Raw genomic sequence first — 21405 nt, 5'->3', positions numbered from 1 at the left:
AAATCGCCACAAAAACACCGTAAACTTCACGCAGAAAATGCGCTTGCAATGGACAAAGTTAACGTTCAATGATGGGTTAGAATGCCAAATTAATATCGGAAATGTCGTCCCGAAACCACATTAAACATACATGGGAACATACCAGCGCAGAAGAGCTTGGGTATTTGGCCTGATTTCCTCAGGCTTCGTAGTCAATCGCGATGTCGCTGGCTCAACGTTATTGAGTGTCGTATCTGTCGTCCTGTATTATCGTTCCAATATATATTTAAACGCAACCATTTATCATATTCAGGGACGAGCGAGGAGCATGTCGTAGTGAATGTTGTCGTAGTGAATGTTTGGTATCACCAGAGGTTCTATTCTAATCTGTTGATTTTGATACTGTATGACAGTTTCAATCCATGAGTAGTAAGACGTTTTCCGTCAGTCATATCCTGCACTTGGACTGGTTTCCTCTTGCAATACGTGAGCTATCAACCACAGTTTGATTAATAACTGTATAATGGATGTTCTACTCATGGGGCAGACTGGTGACCCTCGTTTATTAGTTTGAAGTGTTGCCGTCTGCTATTGACTCCTCATCGCAGGTACGAGAGCAGCTGGTTACAACGTTCACTTTGTTACGTTTCGGAAGGGAAAGCTGTACTGCAGTGGCAGCAGGTCCTCGTCGTGACGTCCGTTCTTCCATCTTACTGTCTTTGTTCCGTCCGAGTTGGCAATGCCCGATGTCGACTTCTGCTTTCGCTGATCAACTGACACGTTCTGAAATACGTCAAGGATACGTTGAACAGTTGTTGGCCCTTATCTTGCACTTGTTTTTGAACCTCCTTCGAAAGGCCGTGCACAATCAGAAATGACGCGACGACCCTGGCATCAAGGGTTTAGGAATATGCAGAAGCATCCCCTTTTCATAAGAATCTCCATGAGTGGACCTCCTTGTACTTGAAGAAGATAGCTTTGTCCTAATTTGAACAGGGTTTTCACGAAATGATCGGAGAGAAAGTTCGTCCTCGAGATGTGCCAGGATTCTTGAGATTGAGCGTAGCTTTCTACACACTTTTCTACAACTCCGACGAGAAAAAAACCATGTTCTTTAGTTTTGTCATCATCTTTCACCCAGTGGTTCTTTTCGCATGCGCATTCGTAGAACGTTATCCACGCTACAGGGTAGATGTAGTCCCGCCGAACGGATCCGCTTCACTAGTTCGAACCGTGGTTTACTGGTACCAGCTGCTCCTACGATCCCACTAAAAAACTTTTCGCTGGACATCTAAGAATTGAAGTAAGGTATTCCCAATGTCCGATGTGGCTGTAGTGCTGCTCGTGCATAATTTCGAGGGGTAATTGACAGACATGTTGTAGTCGCATATCGTCATATTGACCTTTATGGAAGCCTTCTTCCGGAGGTTCTCAACAGTGGCGTTACACTATTCGATATGCAGTTAACGATTTCTGTTGTGCTTACGGACGTCGGTAGATCCACCATTTCCTGATCATGTAGGACCTGTGTATCCTGTGGTGTTACTTCGAGTTCCACCCACATATTGATCCTGTCGGCTACGCCAATTGTAAAGTATCTCCATGCAACAAGGGAGACAGACTCAGACAGTCAGTCAGTCATCATCCTCTGTATTTCCTAGCTCTAAAACGGAACCCCAAACCCTTAGCGCCCCCTGTCATCCTCCTCGGGCCCCACAACTGTGTTATGGGTCACACAATTCCGCTTATAGTTTGGAATCCAGGATCCAAGTTTAATGTCCCGCTTTTGTAGTTCTATTGGGCTGCCTGACTCTTGAGCAAGGTGGAGAGGCAAGGGAATTGTTTTTGTAACGCGGGGCAACGCAGGTCAGCATCTGCATGCACAAAGTGCTTAGTGTTCTCTGCAATGTGCTTGGGTAGGTCAGTCAAGGGAATACCTGCAGGAAGGGTGTCAGGGGAACATCTTCAGGGATGGGAGTCGAGGGACACCCTTACAAGGGAGTGGTCTAAATCGGCCATATGTGTGACGCGCGGGACAATTCCCAAGCGAGTTCCATGATCCCTTTTTTCTGAGAGTGTACGCCACCTCCTGGTCGATTGGATCGAAGCCATGACAGCATCATTGCATGTCATACCTGAGCATCTGTATTGTATGGAGGGGCCCGTGCTGTGCTATGATTCTATCGAGTGCGGGAGCTCACTGTCTTCTCGCTCCCCATGCACCCACGTTCTATTTCTACGCATAAGGGATCATAGATAACGCGACCCGCACAAGGTATCCAAGTAGTTACAAATGTAGTCAACTACATCCTAGTAGTTGCAAAGTAGTTCTAACTAGTACAGCTGTGACATAGTTACACTAGCAGTTTGACTACAATTTGACGCAGGTGTTAGAAGTTACAGCACATCTCTGAATTTAATTACTTTTGCGGATACTTTACCCAAAAATACTTGCGTACTTTTCACGCCATAATAAGGAAAGAAGGAGAAGAAAAATTCCACAGTTTCGTTTGCTTAGGACCACGAATTCTCAGTATCGTATCGCTCTCTTCTCATTCCGAGAGGAAACCGAACGAAATCAATGTCATTGATGTACACAGCGGTGACATATACGTCAGAGAACATTGAGTGAAAGCTCGGAAGCCAGCCAGGCGGCCGAAAGGCCGCATCGAAGGCGCTTGGTTTGCTACATCTAATCGCGGCGTGCAAGAGACGCTGCTTGCATAAACTTCAGGCTGGCAGATTCGCCGCCAAAGTTGCCCAAAATTCTCGATGGCAGGTTTTTGGAACTTGTTAGCCAGGATCCTGGTGAGACGAAGTTTACTGTCAGGTTCAAGCAGTGTGCGCCAGCCAAATGTCCTCTATGCAGGGCAGTTCGGAGACACTTCTAACCTTAGATAACACCTAAAGGCAAGTGATCCGTGTTTTCTTGATCACGTAGACTGTTCATTCTGGAAATAAGCAAAGTTACACTTCTGTGTAAACATGGCACTCGCTGTGCACCTAGGAACTGCCTCAATGCGGTTCTACCACCTGAAGCAGCGAGTCTCGCGCCATGTTACTTTGGTACTTGTATACATAATTCGTGGCGTGGAATCTGACGGAGGGCATTGTGATGTTTGGCATGCGCTGTAGCATGTGGTACACATATTTTATAGACCTTGCGTCTTCTTCGGCTCCAATTCCGGCGTCGGGCTGCCTGCAGGTACATACATTCACGTAACTGCATTTTTGCAGAGGCTTCACCCGTTCGCGCACATACACAACGCTTCTGAAAAGGGGCATCATATAGACGGATCGCAACCCAAGTTACAAGATTGTATGCTGTCCTCGAAGAAGTGCAGCAAGGATGACGTAAATGAGCTAATCACATTGTTTGTGTAATCACAAGGGGATACTTCCGTTGTCCATAGTAGACCAGGACTATACTTCAAATAGCTCGTGATCGGTCGCTGCACTTCCGCGAATGTCATGACGGGAGGACACTGTCCTCGAGAATAGAAAACAACACGAAAGGATGATACTGGGCATGAAATTGAGCATTGAGGAGACACCTACGGTCTGTACTATAGCGGATATATTGTCTGCAAGCCAGTAAAAGCTTCCTGGGTGCCACGGTACACTGGCTACCTGAGGAAATGGAAAGGAAGGTCGTGCGCAATTGCATGTCGACACTAAATGGCTCGCACACCGATAGGATATCCGATATGCTGGCCCAGATAAACCACGACTTTTTCGGCGATTAGCACAACATGAAGGTAGTTTACACAGTCCACAGACAACGCATCGAATTTTGTGAAGTATTTTAGAGATGCTCATACGAAGGAGAAGGGAAACGCAATGTTAAGGACTGCAGGATGAAAGTTCTGAAGGTGACTACGATTGAAGACGTACATGGTATTCACGGATAGACTCTGTTCTCTCTTTTCTGGGACAGGACGCGTCGTGGTGCTCCCGCAGCATATTCGTTGTGCGGTGCACACTGAACCTGGTAGCAACCACTGACACCAAGAAATTCCTTCAGACCGACAAAAGTGCATGTAGGAAACTTGATCGATCCGCGATGGGTAAATGTTCCAGGCTTTGGTCGCTATATAACCACAGCGCCCTTGCATCGGACAACATCGAGGAACTCGTGAACCTGTCACTAAAACCACCTGTCGAGACAAGATGGAACTCTACTTTCGATGCTATCTCAAGGCTGTTGGATCCCAGAGTGCGCTCTCAACTGTCTGAGATAATGAGCCGTCTGAAAATACAAAATTTCACAATGTTTGAGATGGAAGTCCCTGAGGAATTCGCATAAGTATCTCTACCTCTTGCTGCTATCATTGATGTACTGCAATGAGAGGTCGAATGCTACTTAGCAAATCTCATGACAGCTGTTCGGCAAGTCCGCATGACAACAAAAGCATTGGTGCCGCAACTGAAACACCCCAAGAATATCGCGAACGTTATACGCTACGACAGTACGTCTCTGCGCATGAGAGAAGAATGTTGCAGGAAGCACGTGACAAAGCGTATATCCACTCAGAAGGCAGCAATAAGGGGTATTCCCATGACGGGCCACAGCACTATGGTGAAAAAGATGAAGCAACGTGGACCTCACGTGCAGTCGTTGTGGTACCTGATTTGAGAACGATCCAATGAGACCGTTCTACGTGTATGAGGGAAAGGGAAAAACTGAGGGACTGCACGAAAGGCTGACCTACCTTGATACGTATTATCGCAGGCCTAGCAAAGAGGTTCAGCAGCTTAATTAACACTGACCACCACACTGGGAATCCTGACACATCGGATGCTGTTGCCTTGAGGACCATATCTTCTCAAACGGCAAAGCAGAACAGACGTTTTCTTTCTTTCTTTCCTTTTTTTTCTTTTTGAGTTGACACACCAACGGTTGTCTCCTGACCCAAAGCAACTATGTGTCTCTCGCTTGCATGCAATACCTACAGGAGCCATCAGGAGATCTCACGCAGTTGAACGTCTTTAGTGAGATTAAACGGCTTTTTTCGGAACATCATCTGCATACTGCCTTCGAGAGTTCCAGTCGAGCATCTCTTCTCCAACGCAACGTTAGTGCAGACGCCACGACGGATTGCCTGAAGGACAAGACTTTCGAAATGATCTTGCTGCAAAAGCATACGCTGGGTTCTTGTGCGGCATGCGCAAGTAACGTGGCCCACATTTACATACGGTGGTCTTTATATAACTTATTGCGTTTCTGTGACAATCTTTAGGGGTTACGCTCTCTGCGGCATTAGGTGACCTTGGGAGTGCTTTAAATATTTTGTCAGTTCTAGTCAGCGGTACATTATTGTGAGTTATCGATCGTTCCGAGTTGTTCTTGCCCGTTATGCATGTTTGTTCGTTGCTGTGTGCTCAGCCTGGTAGGTGCAACTGAAGTGGAGAAAGCCCTCAATTAATATTTGTATTCGTAATCGTACGTCTCCCTTGTGGAGCCTTCATAACAGAAAATGTCGGCTTTACGCGCATTTCCCCTTTGTGCTCCGTCAACACTACGCCACTGAACGCCGCGAACGACGGGAATGCCAGACAACTTGGCTCGTCCATACAGCAATCCGCGATAGCCGGTAAAACCGCTAAGGGCGCCGAAGAATGCGACGCGAGAGTTGAAACTGCTTCTACTTTTGTCGTGAGCGCCGGGAAAGTTGCGAGTGTGGGCCACATAGCGCGCCCCGCGAGCGAGAACGTTGGGAAGGAAGAGCAGCGGCGAGGACAAGAGCAAGAGGCTTGCTACTAAGAGTAGCAAGCCACTTGACTGAGGCTGACAACTCTTGCCCCCTACAAAGAAGAAGAAGACAACAAACGTGGCGGATGCACAGCCTGGTCTACGAAATGATGATCATGGTTCGAATGCAGCGCTAAATGTTGTACGACAGCAAACGCAAGAGGAGCAGAAACGAGGTTATGAAGAACGCATCATAGGAACAGCTGAGAAAGGACGAGGAAATAAGTGTGTCGACTGTGTGGATACATGTGTAGACGACTGCAGTCTGCTGCTCGCAGCGGCGTCGCTTTTCAGGTTGCTGTATAAAGCCCAATAACTACGTGTCTGGCAATTGTGATCTTGATTGTGATCACAACGATATTATACGTATTACACATGCGGAGCTTGAGTACAGTTCGAAGAATGAAAGGGATCAGTTTTTGAAGCAGAGGACGGTAGTGCCAGCGGTGTCGGCATTCCCGGCATTAAAAGCCGTAAAAACGGTGAAGGTGTTCCACGCGTTCGCGGCTTTCGATGATGTAGTGTGGACGTAGCATTACACCGTATATTGTTGTGCTATGTTACCTTGAAATGTCTTTAATGACTGCATCAAAACTTCAGATAGCTGTCAGTTGCTGATAACGGACAGTATCGTCGATAAGCACGACAATGCGTGTAACCACTTACGTGCAATAAAATAGGTTCAATTATAGTTCATTTCGTTTCTTGTGCATCAAGTGCAGCCTACGTGCCTATACCTTAGGGTGTCAATAATTGCGCCACACTGCCCTCAGGAGGCAGGACACAGTAAAATCAGCGTCAGTTTCAAACTCCATTGGGGGGAGCAAGAAATATGTACGTTTACGAAAAATGGAGCTTCTGCTTTTGGCAGGTGGTGTAATGTTCTGAAACGACTGCATATGAAGCCATACCTCACCTAGAGGAACGATTGATACGCAATACAGTAAATATAGCGCGTATTATTTACTTTATCGGTACTTTGAAATACGTTTCCGAGTACTTGGTACGAGTGGTTGGTCGAAACCGGAACTGAACCGGAACCGAAAACCGCAAAAAAAAAAACGTTATTTTTTGCCGAACCGAACCGTAAAGATTTTTTCTCTCCCCTTGAGCGAACCGGAACTGAACAAAAAATATGATACGGTAACCGGTTCGCCAGACGGTAAAAACGCCTATACCTTCCCACTTGACTGCCGGGCACCAGCTGCCTGCATCGCTACGAATCTTGCCGAATTCATAGAGCGGACAAAATGATTAATCAAGAAGTTGTGAATCCATGCACCTCCTGCTGCCTCACCTCCAAAAATTTCACGACATCCCTGCACATTTTCGTGACTCGAGGTGTAAAAAACAAGATGTGCTACACGACAGCCACACTTTCCATTGTTGGCTCGGCGGCTTCCTTCCGTTCAGCGTCGCAGTGTGAAGGCGACGTAAATTTTGATAGTTCACAGTGACATCCACAAGTAACGCGAACCACTAGCGACCATGGGAAAGAAGTTGGAGCATGGAGGAAGGAAACACGGGAGCGCCCTCCCGCCCTCTTTTCAACGGGGAGCAGCGTGCCGGCCTGCGCATGGGACTCTGGGATACTCCTATCTACCACGTGGCCGTTCTCTTCTCTTTTTGTTTAGAAAGTGGCGATTGCCCTTTGCAATGAAGTTCAATGGTATGATGTACACCATTTCCCAGCACTTTTCGGTACAGAAAGGATGATCTGCTGTGAACTGCATGGTTGTTTGTCCCTATGAAGTGTAGAGGCGAGGGAGTAAGTGGGAGGAAGGAGGAGTAAGTCATCGCCGAAACCTGATATTACCTCTCTCACGTGCGGTACACTGACTAGCACAACACACGTAAACCGGTTCGAACCGATTAATATCTGTTCAGAGCGTTATTTTGGCTGCGCTGAACCAGACCCCGAACCGTACCGATAACCTTGAACCGGAACTTGAACCGAACCCCCCAAAATAACGGTTCCGTGCCCTGCTAGGTACTGTGGATGACGATGAAGACGTGCCTATGCTGGCGCGCGCCACTGCGCCTGTCAACCAGTTCTACCGGAACCGTTCTACCGTGAGGCCACGATCATCTGCCCACTGGGACATTCCATCATCGCCGGTCAGGACTCGTGTGGAGGAACTCCATCCCCCTCACATTTGGTGACATAAACAAAGCACACCACGTTCGATGAAATTCGGTCCAGTACCATCCCAAGTTTCCGCAAGACCGCATTCGAAGCCATATCTGAAGGTGAGGTGCACCGTTCTACCGAGGAACAGCTAACCGACGACGTCAATTCACCGCGGCTCACTCAACGTACTTCATCGCAACGCCCAGCCGCCCAACACCATGGTTCGCTTATCAACCTAGCTCACGTCGCCATGGCCTCGCACTCTGCGTTACGTCGGCACTCGCTTCGAGATGGCACTCCTCGGGCTTCCACCAGCGTCACCTTCACGAGCACCATGCTCCCGTACCGGTCGCGGTACACCGGGTGACCGCACTGCCCCATCCGCATTGCAAGAACCCTGCCCGCCTTGCCTTCCCACCACGCTTCGATACAGGTTGCTAGGTTGCTGGCAGCTCATCCAATTGCGATCAACAGGCTCCGGGACCAACGTTCCACCGAGGACCCGCACGGAAGCCACTGAGTTCTACTCTCGGTCTCCCCCTGCTTCACGATGGTCCTCCCCGGCACTCTCCTTAGCGAAAACACTACGAGCTCAGTGCTCACGAACCGGTCGTGGTTCTGTCGCCCCACTCTCTTGATTACTTCGGGCTACCTGCCTGCACTCCGCGTCGGCCTGTCCTTGGAACCCGCCTGGCCTTTGACGTGCCTTTGCTGGCGCGCGCCATTGCGCATGCTAACCAATTCTACCGGTACCGTCCTAGCGTGAGGCCACGACCACCGGCCCACTGGGACATTCCATCATCGCCGGTCAGGACTCGTGTGAGGGAGGGAACCCCATCTCCTCCACAGTACTTTACTTTGAGTACATTTCTACTCAAGTAGTTTTACTGTACTTCAACTAAAAATGATGTGATGTACTTGGCACTTTACTGTGCAGTACAACTATAGATACTTTACCCATTATTGCTTAAAGCAACGCGCTCGGCATAGCACCATCCACGAACTCTTAATTGGGCCTTTTACCAACCTAAAGCGTGGAACCATGAAACTCGATATTTGCAAGCATTACGCCTTGCCCCATCCTACAGTTGCAACACACGCCATTATCCTGCTCTGTTCTCAAGGCTCTCTTCGCCTTTTTGGACGCCACAGGACCTCGATCCTTATTGTAACGGGACCCATTCCCCGCTTCACCTCCAGCAATGGGGTAGAGTATCGCCCCCGGCGATGAAACTCCCCACCCATCATCCTGAAATAAAGTTGTTGTTGTTTTATCCTGCCTTTCTCGCCATCAAAAACCATTAAACTCGCCTGATGATTTGATCCTACATCTTAATATGTCGTCGGGCTAAACAGGGACGCCCGTAGGACAACCTCATTTACCATATGCGGCCATCAGCGACCGAGAGAGAGAGAGAGAGGGGGGGGGCACGTCGTCTTCCGTTTATGCTTGACAAAACACTCCGCGTGGAGGCGGCGAACTGTGGCAATACGCCCCCCACTATCCCAAGTGCATTCCCTCGTAAGCTTTTATTGAAGAACGTCTATAGGAAGCTCATGCATATACGAAAAACGAAATAAACAAGAAGGGAATAATTTATCTTACACTCTTAAAAAAGGGTGCACTTTAACTCCTTTTTTTGCCACATGTATAACACCCTTTTGGAGAGAACAATTACTCTCAAAAAGGGAGTCTCCTCACGCCCACAAGGGAGTAGCATAACACCTTTCTCCCTACTGGAGAGTAATATTACTCTCCGGCAGGGAGGTGTTATGCTACTCCCTTGAGGGAGTGAGGAGACACCCCTAGCTGTTGTCGGTGCTCTCCCGGCAGCGTATTTCGAAACCCTGACCGATACAGAAGAGCGGCGGCGGCGGCAGCAGAAAACTCCGAAAACCCGATGCGTTTGCTGTACGGACGCCGACGCCGACGGTGGCTATTTGTAAATTGTACGCATCGCCCACAGGGCAGGGCGGAGGGTGGTGAAATGTACTGGAGAACAAGGTTAGGTTGGAACACGCACGTAATTTTGAAGTTCTTTACTATGTGTTTGGATTACAAGCAAGGGTGGGTCGAATTTGACTACCCCTTGGTCTGTAGATGAGACGGAACGTTACGAAGTTATAGTTGAAACCAGACAGATATTCGGAGAATGTGTTACGCCATATAAAGCAAGAGGGCAACAACTGTTAATTTGAACGTTCGGAAACTGTCACACAAGGAACAGTATGTCCTGTCGCACTGTTAATGTCAATGTCATTCTTTCCCTGTCTGATTTAGTATGTGCATCGACCCACATTCGAAGCACATCAAAACAGTCTCTTGCGTCAAAACAGTTGTCATTTAGGAGCCTCCACTGATAATTCATATGCTGTGAGTAAACAGCGTGCGTAGAATTGATCCACTGTACTGAACTGTCAATACGATGTGTCATGCTATGTGTTGTTTTAGTGTGTAATGCTAAGGCTGAGACATACACTGAAGGCAGGAACACAAACAGGCTATCTGTATTTCAATGCAAAAGTGAAGACCTTGTTGTACTTACTATATCTCCATACAGATAATAAGTACTTACAAATGTCAGCACACACTAGTAGACAGGTCCCAATAGTATTATACTCTAGGGATTTTTTGTAAATTTTGTTATATTTTGGAACATCAACAACCGCAACAAACTTGCAGGCGAGTCAATCGAACGACAGATGTGGCGTGAGTTGTATTGAAGGAAAATGATATTGTGTCAAATAAAGAATAATGTAATGATTGGATATTTGTAATAAAGAGACAGAAATTGTAATCGAGCAGCATCGCTTTGGGTGAGACTGACTTTGAGGGCTGGCTGTCGCTGCATCGAGCTCTTCTTCGGAGTGGGCATAGAGGACCTAGTCAGGAAACAAGTGTGTGTTGTTCACACTCGAGACATGTATTTCAATCGAAACTGTCAAATTAATTCTGTATGTCTTAAGCTGGGTTGCACTAGTGCAGATTAGACCTCCGTAAACTTGAGAGTGCAGTGCCATGGACTGTGCAGGCAATGGCTCATTTGTATGTGCTCGCTAATTGAATGAAAATTCTAACATTTAAATTTTACTAGTGACACTTTTGGAATGTCTGTTTTACGTATCGGAACCTTCAGTGAAAAATATTTAAAGAAAACTGTGTTGGCAATTGGTGATTTTTTCAAGTTATCGGTTGGTTACAGTTTACACATTTTTTGTACAGAGCAGTGTCCAAAGCTCTCTTACTCAGCTCACTTGACGTATCCATCGCATGTTCATTTGTCTGTCACACAAACAGGGGTGACAAAGGATAAGACAGCGTTCACACAGGCCGACGTTCTGCAGCAACTGCACATTCATGACCGACTCAAATTGGAGGGAATCTGTCACCAAACGAAACCTTCAGAAATTGGTTGTGCATTGGCAAGTCAGCGAGAGGAGCATTGTCACATGACTTATGCCCTCACTTCGAATGGTGATGCAATTTTATTTGTGTCATAGTGCCGTACTACTATTATTAGATTGCATTGGTTACGAATTGTGCAGGTGTAGCTGAAAAATAGTTCTTAAAAGGTCAAAGCCGCAGAAGCATCCCAGTTGGCATTTCTTAAGAGAATGTTGTTCTCTTGGTGAAATAAGATGATGTGAGATTGTTTGTCTGCGGAGCTGCCTAGTTGGTACTTGTGTATACGCAGATGGCACCGCCTCGAAGTTGGTCTGTTGGTCTCTGTGAACACTGCTTAAGGAACAGCCACAAGGCATGCTTTGGAATCCTTCTCTACCTGACTTGTAAACAGCAATGGCTATGATGTCATTCCGCAGGTGAGACAGCACGTTTGCATCATGAGACGACACGAGTGCTGTGCACCAGTTCGGTAGAGAAGACCACCCTACCAGAGAAGACCTACCACAGGCTGACCCACGCAAATCGTGCAAATCCGAGGAGAAAAAATATATATATATATATATATATATATATAGCGGGGGGGGGGGGGGTCCAGCGGGACGATCACAAAAGTTATTGCAGTTACCGCGTCTAACCAGCATAGTTGAATACTTTTGAAACTATGAGCTTTTCGAGCTACTTGAAATCTCGTGAGGCGGCCTCACAGTTCATGACACCCCATATATAAACTCATTATTAAACGTTCAAATATTCTGTATTTTCATCTCTCATCTCGCTGTGTGCGCAAGCATGAGTTTGTGGGCGTACCCAGGATCAGCGGAGGAGGGGGGATTTTTTTTTTTTATGTATCGAGCCCCCTCTACCTTGGAGGTCTGGCTACGCCACTGGAGAAGACGAATGAAAAGCGAAGTGTATCTTCCATGTGACCCTTAATTTCCGCCCCCTATGTGTGAACCACGCGGATGAACACACAACTGACAGCAGCCAAAGAGCACATTTGTACAATGCTTCACGCAAGAAATATGTAAACAGAATCCAACTAATAACTTGAAAAAGTCACTTAGTGTCAATGCAGTTCGTTCTCAGAATATTTTTTGCTGGAGGTACTGGCCCACTTGCACGAAACTTCTGCTAGGATGCTAACCTTGAGGCATTTCCGTGACACAGCTCTGGCAGTGCATTTCGCTTATAGGAAAGTTTATGTCAGTAGCATGTGACACAAGCACTAGCAAGCCTGCGCCAAAGGGAATTCCTCAAGGTTAGGACCCTAGCAGAAGTCTAGTGCAAGCAGGCCCAGGTACTTACCCAAAAGTGTTCAAAGTAAAATTCACAAGTTATGATATTTATTTAATTAGTGAGCATATGCAAATAAGCTACTCACTGCACAACTCATCTTTAGCGATAAGAAAGCTCTCGAATAGCACCAACTGTTTATGAATTCAGTTGTTGTTTATGAACTCAGGCTGCAGCCTCATACTCCCACATTTCATCAGTGTATGAGCAATGTGTCAGTAAATAAAAAAAAACTGAGACTGGGGACCTTCACGAAAGAAGTCCAAAAGAAATGGGACGTGGACAACAAACGGAGTAACAATTAAATGGGGTGTTTACACTTTGGCAGTTTATTCCATGTAGCAGCTGCAGTTTTTGAAATCTAATCTGCAATATTGTAAATTGTGGTAAGCAGACTTCTGGTAGGACTCACAGGATGTGAGGCCATATTTAGGTATGTTTGGTATCAGAGGGGTAGTGATTCTATTAGTAAATATATTGATGACACATAACAGAACCTTCTCATTTAATAGACGCTACCTGTAGTAATCAAAATGCATGTAAATCCTGTAAAAATATGCCTTATGAAAGAATATAAGGTGCCCTGTCTAATGCTTATGTACGAAAAGGGGGGCCATTCCCCCAAAGCCCTGAGATCAAGAGAAAGTCTTCTCCTGCACCCACCTTCCAACACCTGCATACATACAGACATACATTATATCAATGTAAACAAAGGGGTTGTGTTCATAGGCCTGGTGGTTATGATGTTTTCATTGTCATCACGCATGCTTGTGTTTGATCAAAAGTTTACTGCATTGAAAAGACAGAGCTTTTGTTAAAAACCCTACACCACTTGTTTTTCTTTGGTTTGTCTTTCCTTTTCTTTCTTTCCTGGGAATAGGAAGCCGCCATAGCAGAGGCTAACCTTTCCCTACTATTTTTTAATATAATAAACATACCCCCCCCCACACACACACACACCACTATCCCTTGCTTTTACGAAAAGTGTGCTTTGTAGCCTGTATGATGGATGAGACCTGCGCTGGGTATCTGCAACCACGTATAAGACTATGCAGTATAATAATAAAACATAATAGTATATAATTAGTTATATATATTAATATTAGTTTAACAATAATAGTATAATAATAAAACAAATATAACAGAGCATGTGTGGGCTTGATCATTTCACTCAACAAAATGGTTGCTGTGGCTGCAAGACATGAGCTTTATTAAACACAATTGTGTTACAACATTGTGTTTCTTCATCTGTCTTTCAGATAGTATAGCAAAGACAAGTGCTACTGGTCTTAGAAGCAGGAAGCATGACCATAACAAACAAACAATAATGTATTTTTATGTATTTGTCCTTTCTATGTGTTCCAGCCTCAGAACATTAATTCTCTCATGTTCAACAGTTGCCACTTGTGTCGATACCGTCGTATGAATGTGTGTATGAGTGAGCAAAAATGTAAGAGTGAAAGAAGGATGAGTGAGAGAGAGTAGTTGATGTGTCCCTTCAGATGACGCACCCTTGGAAGTCGCTGGGGAGGTGTGTTAGCTTAGCTCAATTGGTAGAGCCCTGGACCGGTAATCCAGAAGATGTGGGTTCGAGTCCTACAGCTCACTAGCCTTTTCAGTGACTTCCATCAATAATGTGGTTGCATGACAATAACTTGACCTACAATCACTGATAGAACAGCATAAATGCAGGCAAGCTGGTGGACAAACTGCATGGCAACAACCCTGAGCAATGGGCAAATGTTGAAGACAACACGAAAAGACTGCATCCTGTCATGTTGTTTTCAGAGTACGCCATTGATGAGGCCTGTTTACCACAAAGCATGACCTACAAGATTTGCAGAACAGTCTGCGTAAACTTCTAAAATACTTTTTTTGCGGTTTCAAAAAATGGTGCAGTACAAAAGCAATTGCCAAAGTTCATCAAGCATCACATTGCTCTGCCCTGAGGGCATAAATAAACAAATCAGAAGGAAGCAGCATAACGAAGCAAAACGAATGGACTGGCCCTGCATGCAACTTTTTCATATGTGCATAATTGCAAGACGTTGTGTAGAACACCAAATTACAGTAGACTCATTAATTCAAACCCCAGGTCATTACATATTTTTGTTCAAATTGTCATAAATTACTCCAAATATATGATGCAGCTCACATTTTTTAGCCTTTCCTCTAAAGAAGCACTATTACGAGTGGGGACACAAGAAAGCAGGCATAAGTTAATAACTGCAGAGATATTCAAAAGAAGCATGTCGATGGTTACTAGCTTAACACGTCAGTCCTCAAAACTAAATGTCTGATGTCAGCTAAAGCCCAACCAGTAAGGGTGCCTTCTTTAGTAGACAGGCATCTGGAGGTGAGCATTATGTTCAAAGGAGGGTGTCTCAAGAGGTGGCGTCAGCAACATGCGGAAGCCATCTTCTGCCAGTAGGAGGGTTTCACAAGGGAATGAAAAATGTTGATTAGGCAAAAATGCCGTTCAGTTAATAAGCTTTTCAATACACTGAAAACTGTGAGCTAAACATGGAGGTGACATGAAGTATGCAAAAGTATGAATTATCGTAGCTCGAGGTAATGAGAGAACACCTACATTAAAATGTAGCAGGTACCAGACAAGTTTTTGTCGGTTGTTTGAGGTCTATCTTATTAACTGCAGTGAACTTGCCTGGGCTATGCTTGTATGGCATTAGCACCATACATCATAAAACGCAATATATTTACCCTTTCTTGTGCAACGATGGCCCGCTTAAAGACACGTCCTGAAGCTCACTAACACAACTGTTACCTGATAGCCATACACATGCCAGTACTGTACATGTTCATCGCATTGCCCTTGGTGGTTTGTTTTTTTTTTGTTTGCCTTTCTTTGCTGGGAATAGCAACCCGCCATGGCGCAAGCTAACCTTTCCCTCCTATTTTTTTTTACATAATAAAGATACCTCCCCCCCCCCCCCTGGTGACCTTTTACGACTAACCAATAGATGTTTTTGTGTTGTTGAGGCTGTGTGTTCCTCGAGTTTCCCCCTACAATCTGACGTTATAGCAGTGAGTGGGACCAGAATTCATCAAAACCATGCTCTTAAGCACAGAAAAATCAACACTTTTCAAAAGAAAATCTCATCGATTTAAAGCTTTCTGGCAGGTGTTTACACAGCCTTTAGGAAAACCAAAAAGTTGTAACTCTAGCGATATGGTGCTACCATAATTGATATGTTGTTTGTGCACAGCAAACTGAAATATTAAAAGGCCATTATTAGCGGCAAAACATGGGGAATACAGTTGTAATGTTTTTGTATTACACGGAATTACGGACTTCACTGATGACGTCCAACTGCAACGACATGCATGAAGCCCAAGCAAGTAATTTATCCTGCAACATGTGGGGGTTTCGTGGAAACGACATTGCTGTGTGACATTGCAAGTATTACTCTAGTGACATGAATAAATAATCCCTTTTGTTTGCTTGTAATGAAAAAAAAAGGAGAAATTGAACTTGTCTCCCGACTTGTTCTGCTGCTCCTAACATAAATTCTCATCCCCCCCCCACTCCCTAAGAATACTGCTCATGTGCTCTGCTCGCAAGTTTGCTATTCACTATGCACATGGTCGCTGTTCAGAAGTCCACTAGTCATACGTTCACTAGCAGTCCACTATTCACAATTATCCCAGGATCATGCACAGAGAATCCTAAAAGGTTGTATCCATCCCACAGCTCTGAACACAAGTGCCTCCAAGGCAGCATCCCTAGTGTTCGGTGCCCAAAGTCCCAATACCTTCACTATATTGAAGGCACTGCTGTCTAGTCGAGCCCTTTTTGTTTCATAACCTGGCAGTGCATGTTACTGTTTTACAGAGCTGCAGTGCCTTTGCATTTGTGAGCAACATGTTGTACTTAAAGCTTAATTTATGTACATACATACGTACAGCATGTGATGGTGTGGGTATGATCAAGATTGGGTCAAGTGGGTGCAAACACTGGCACTGTATTTTTTTTTAGTTAACCCACTCTCCCTTACCTTGATCAGTAAACATGTGAACCTAGACAACTTCCCATTCCCATCTTGGTTTGATAAGTTAACAAGTTTCTAAGTTTGCTAGATACCCCCTTGTAGAAACCATTGTATGACAGCTTTCCTAAATAGTAAAAACAAGAGCAATGTGTCATGTGTTAGTTGCCAAAACAGAGGGCTCCCAGTAATACCCAGCCAGCAGTGGCCCCAGCGAAACATGAAAAGCAAGTTGTAAGCATCTCATGACCATGTCAAATACATCTTGTCACTATTCCTTCCTTGTCCAAATTCACTTAGACATGTTTTTCTGGAGCTACAATTCTAGTTATGACTGGTAATGCTCAATGGTTGTCTCCAATGAACAATTCCGTGGTGAATCTGGTATGTGAATGAGGTATTGCATAAACAGGTGACGGGTGAAACCGATGATCTTTCGTCCTGAAGTGATAACCACTTTTGTCTCTTTGTCCATTACCATCACAGTCATGAGCAGAGATGAGAGTTGACCATGAGACACAGAGACTATCATAGCCATGGGATACAGAGTGAAAAATAAAATCAGATAATATAATTTACACCACAAATGGCGATTTCAATATTCCTCATGGAACGTGCAATTGCTAAGTCACAAAGTTACCAAAGTAATGTCTTGTTGAGCTGCGTAGTAATGAAGTAATCTAAAACAAGTAACGTAACTAATACGTGCGTTCAGTTCGTGCAGTTCAAATGAGAAAACAAACATTTCAGGAATAAATGTGTGATAAAATTGGTCAGTTCTGGTTGGGTGATATCAAGTGAGACACAAGTAGCTATACCTAAATGTTCCAACTCGAAGCATCCCTTCTCTCTCCAGAAAACAAACAATGTGAATGCCATTCCTCATCATAACATGACCAATGCAGTGATACTGACTTCATTATTGTTTTTGCTTTTACTGGTAGCTTTTGTAGAAGTATGCTTTTCATTCATTTTAGTCTTGCTATTTTGGTGCACTTGCCTCTTTAGGTATGCATGTGTATATTATGCATAATGTTTTCTCAAGTTCAGGCCACAGTTCCCTGTTAGCAGTCAGAAAAACTGAATAAAGGACAAAATATAGCAATATAAAAACCTGTGCACATTCTTTGTCATGCTGTGTACATTTATCCACAACATTTAGTAATGAAAGGCAAGTGTAGTCGACTTTTTGCCAACATGTAACCACAAAAGTAAGCTGTATCAACACTATGGTCATAAAAGCTTATAAATATTGGTACAGAAAGATATGTGAAGTGCACTGAAATGCACCATAAATACAGCCTGATTACGTGTTATACCCGATTCCACCCCAGAGTCTGAAGAGTTCGTGTTAAACCAAGTATCGCCCTGAATTCAATCACGTTTCAATCGTGAACTAAACTGGGTGCACATTATTTGGATTTGACGCTCAAGACCACTACATGCAACTTTCTCTGCGAGAGAAAAAAAACAAAAGGAATATAACCTGAAAACGTCAGAGTGACTCTAGTCGGAACCACACACACAGTCTTTGTGCACGCACTACGCACAGACTTCAGTACGGCGCCTTTGCTTTTGCAGATTCACTTCAAACTTCTCTACACGCCGCAAGGACCCATTTTCAGTTTCTGTCCCACTTTTACATTCGAACATTTTCAACTTCCATGCCGTGTATTAATGGCAACGACCACCCAAATAGCAGCACAACATCGCTCACATACACTGAAAACACCGACTCTCTGCGGACTCACGCTTTCAAACACAAGGAGCATAAATGTTGGAAGAACTTGCGCGTTACTTAACGCGTAATCTCAAGGCACGTCAACCAGCAAGCCAAATCTATCTGTTTCTTTTCGCTCAACCCATCTGTCCCAACCCAACACCACAAAACGTAACACCGCCTACAGCCGCCATTATGTCAGCAGCGTCCTGCGCCAACGCGATGCATCGGCATCGGGTTTTCAGGGTTTTCTGCCGCCGCCGCCGCCGCTCTTCTGTATCGGTCAGGGTTTCGAAATACGCCTCCCGGCATAGTACACGTAAAAAAAGCGGAACGAAAATACTACACAATCCCTCAGATTTGCTAAAGGAGCCACTGAAGCAGTTTCTCGCGGGTGAAGTGTGTCGGTTAGTGGTACTTGTATCGCTGACAAAAAGCGGGAAGAACGTCACAGCTGCTCCACTTCGTTTTGTGCTAGTAGGCAGTGTGAGACTCTCCCCGGAGTCTCCCGGCTCGTGCTACCCGCTGGCGCACTGCTGTCATGTCCGAATTTTTTTCCGTGGAACCTGCGGGTTAACCCAGCGCGCGCTCACACTTATGACATAGTGGTCTCATTTTGGTGTCATGCCGATTAGAGTTTGAAAACCAAAATATTTAATAAGCTTGGTTCTGTTAATGATTTTAGGTTTCTTGCTTTTTTCTTCTTACATGTATCAGCAGTGGATATTATGGAGCCCACTGGGATGATATTCAGGAACAAGACTCAATGAGGGCCAATCAGTCACCAATGGTTTCAATATGACACCAATGCCAAGGGTTCCCATTCTACGAATACACGTCAGCCGGTTGATTCACACGGGAAGAGGTGTCTGAGAGCGACACCTATCCGATTCTTTCGGAGGTGCCAATGCACAAAGTTATCTAAATAGCATTCTGCATAAGAAAATATTGCAAGAAACGTTGAAATCGTACGGGGTGGCGTTGGTGGCGGAATCGGTGGCTGACTATCACTGCTGGAGGCACCACCACCGCTAACGTCATAGGGAACGTCAGGTGAACTCTCGTTGCCGCCGTCATCATCGCTGTCACTGGATCCTCCTCCACCTGAAAAACATAACTGTATGATGAAACTGTCATTCAAGCACATTAGTTCAAGGATGTGTTGCCACATGGATTGTTTGATCATTATCATTTTTATGAACGTGGATTACAACAGATGTTGAACTGCAATTCATTTTCTGACCACTACATTACTGGCAACGCTAAACAGCGGAGGACGTCATCGTCTGTTTCGAGTTGGTTCGGCAAACATGCTCTATGTCATCTTGCACCTCATGCTTGGTTCGCTCAGACGTACCCAAGACAGTTCGATCCCGAGCCTATATGGTTCACCCCTGGAAATCGAGCACAGAGCTGACATCGTATATATTAACTCTATCGTCAGCCAGTAAGTGATCGTATACTATTTATCCTCCTCAACTTCATATTATTCGATCCCCCACCTTGTTCGTAACGAAATTTCGCCAGGAGTTGTGTTCATATGAACAGCTCTCGCGTTCATTGATTTAGCAGAATTTCACTACTTAGAAGCCTGTCAGTCAGTTCGGTTAGAGGAACGTCAGTTTTAGCACGTTCCCGTGATAGCTTTCCTGGGGCATCAGCTCCGTCAAAAAGTTGGGCCCTAGGGACAACGGGAGACCGCGTGGTGGCGCCCGTGATCGGAACCCGTTAGAATATTCCGCTCGGGCCAGTCATGGGAGCGGCAGATGCAGTGGTGTTTTTGCGCTTTCAAAACATCTACGAGAAAATATTTGTTGCGACGGGCGCCTGCTATGGTACATCAATATATCGAAAGATCGTTTTCGTTCGACTTTATTTTCGCTGAAGCTGCTGCCGATCACTTCGAGTGGCACAGGACGTATTGTCCGCGAGCTCCTACCTTCCAACCCTCAAACTGAGATTCTAGCACCGTTTATGTGCATAGGACACGGTGGTAAGGTGATCTGTACTTTATTTAGCGGGTACAGGACCTTCTACAGTTAATCGCGGACACTTACTGCGCCCATGACGGCGTAACTGATGCGACGGCCGATCGCAATCACACCGTCTCTTTCACGTGGTACGGGGCGTGGTACCAGATGGCTTACTCTCAATTGTTGCCGCTAAACTGATGAAGACAAAAGTACAGTGTCTAAAAGGATCTCGACTGACTCAGACATGTCACGAAATTTAACCGCGTGTCCTTGTCGTTCATCTCTTGTTTTAGTCATCTCGTGTCGACCTCATTTCTTTTTGGAGACTGAAAGGAACCGCCAGGTAGTCCACATGCTGCCGTGCATCAATCTCGAGCAGCCTTTTTTATCCAGCCATGCTAAACAAGTTTAATAATGGGTACTTTATTTAGCGCGTAAAGGACTTTCTACAGTTAATCGCATACAGTTACATGACCGCTTAGTATTTGAAGCGATCGGTCGATCGCGATTACACTATTATTACACCAGTTAACATCCCTTTGCGAAAAGCCCCAGTTCCTTGTGAAATTTTCTTTAAGATTCTGTCCATAAAAGCATAGAGTTCGTTGTTGGTGTTGACGGCATACGCTTTCTTTTTACCGGGCTGTTTCGCTGGGATCGTAGTCTGACGGAACGGCTTCTAGGTATCGGCGTGCTCAGATACGACGGCAGCCGTCGAATATGCGCGGCACTGTATCTTCTCGAAGCTTTGGCTTTCCACACTTGTGCAGTACTTTATCGCCGTTGATGACGAGTTCGTCATGCCACACGACGTCGCTGTGGTCAAAGTGCTTCTCGCAGACACGTGTGCCAAGAGAGTTAACACTGAACTGCCCACCATCAATGCAAAGAACGGCACGTTTCCACTTCTCACGCTTGTCAGCATACGCAGGAAACGCGAACATGTATATCTTGCCACCTCACGGGTACTCAGAGTGACATTTCGTAACACGGCGTGTTTCTGGCATGCTGCTAGCAAACAGTGATTACGCTACAACAGCCAAAACACGTGTGCTGCAATGAGAGAGAGAGAATGAGAGGAGACGCAAGCGTTTCTCTCCCGCGTTCCGATGACAGCGCCACCACGCGGGCGCTCCTGTCCCTG

The 21405-nt window shown here is 45.4% G+C and overlaps 1 protein-coding gene across 1 annotated transcript in view; it reads right to left on the bottom strand.

Moving 5' to 3' along the window:
• The window catches only part of LOC135383350 (uncharacterized), a 123346-nt gene that overhangs the window by 89081 nt on the left and 12860 nt on the right, over positions 1-21405 (bottom strand). Inside the window, exon 2 of the mRNA XM_064612844.1 lies at positions 19261-19392. Coding sequence (XP_064468914.1) covers positions 19261-19392 — 132 coding nt within the window. The remainder of the gene's footprint in view (positions 1-19260; positions 19393-21405) is intronic.

Source organism: Ornithodoros turicata, chromosome 2 (genome assembly GCF_037126465.1).
Source record: "Ornithodoros turicata isolate Travis chromosome 2, ASM3712646v1, whole genome shotgun sequence".
Taxonomy (NCBI): domain Eukaryota; kingdom Metazoa; phylum Arthropoda; class Arachnida; order Ixodida; family Argasidae; genus Ornithodoros; species Ornithodoros turicata.
Note: the sequence above shows the minus strand (reverse complement) of the source record. Positions and strands in the feature narration are given on the sequence as shown.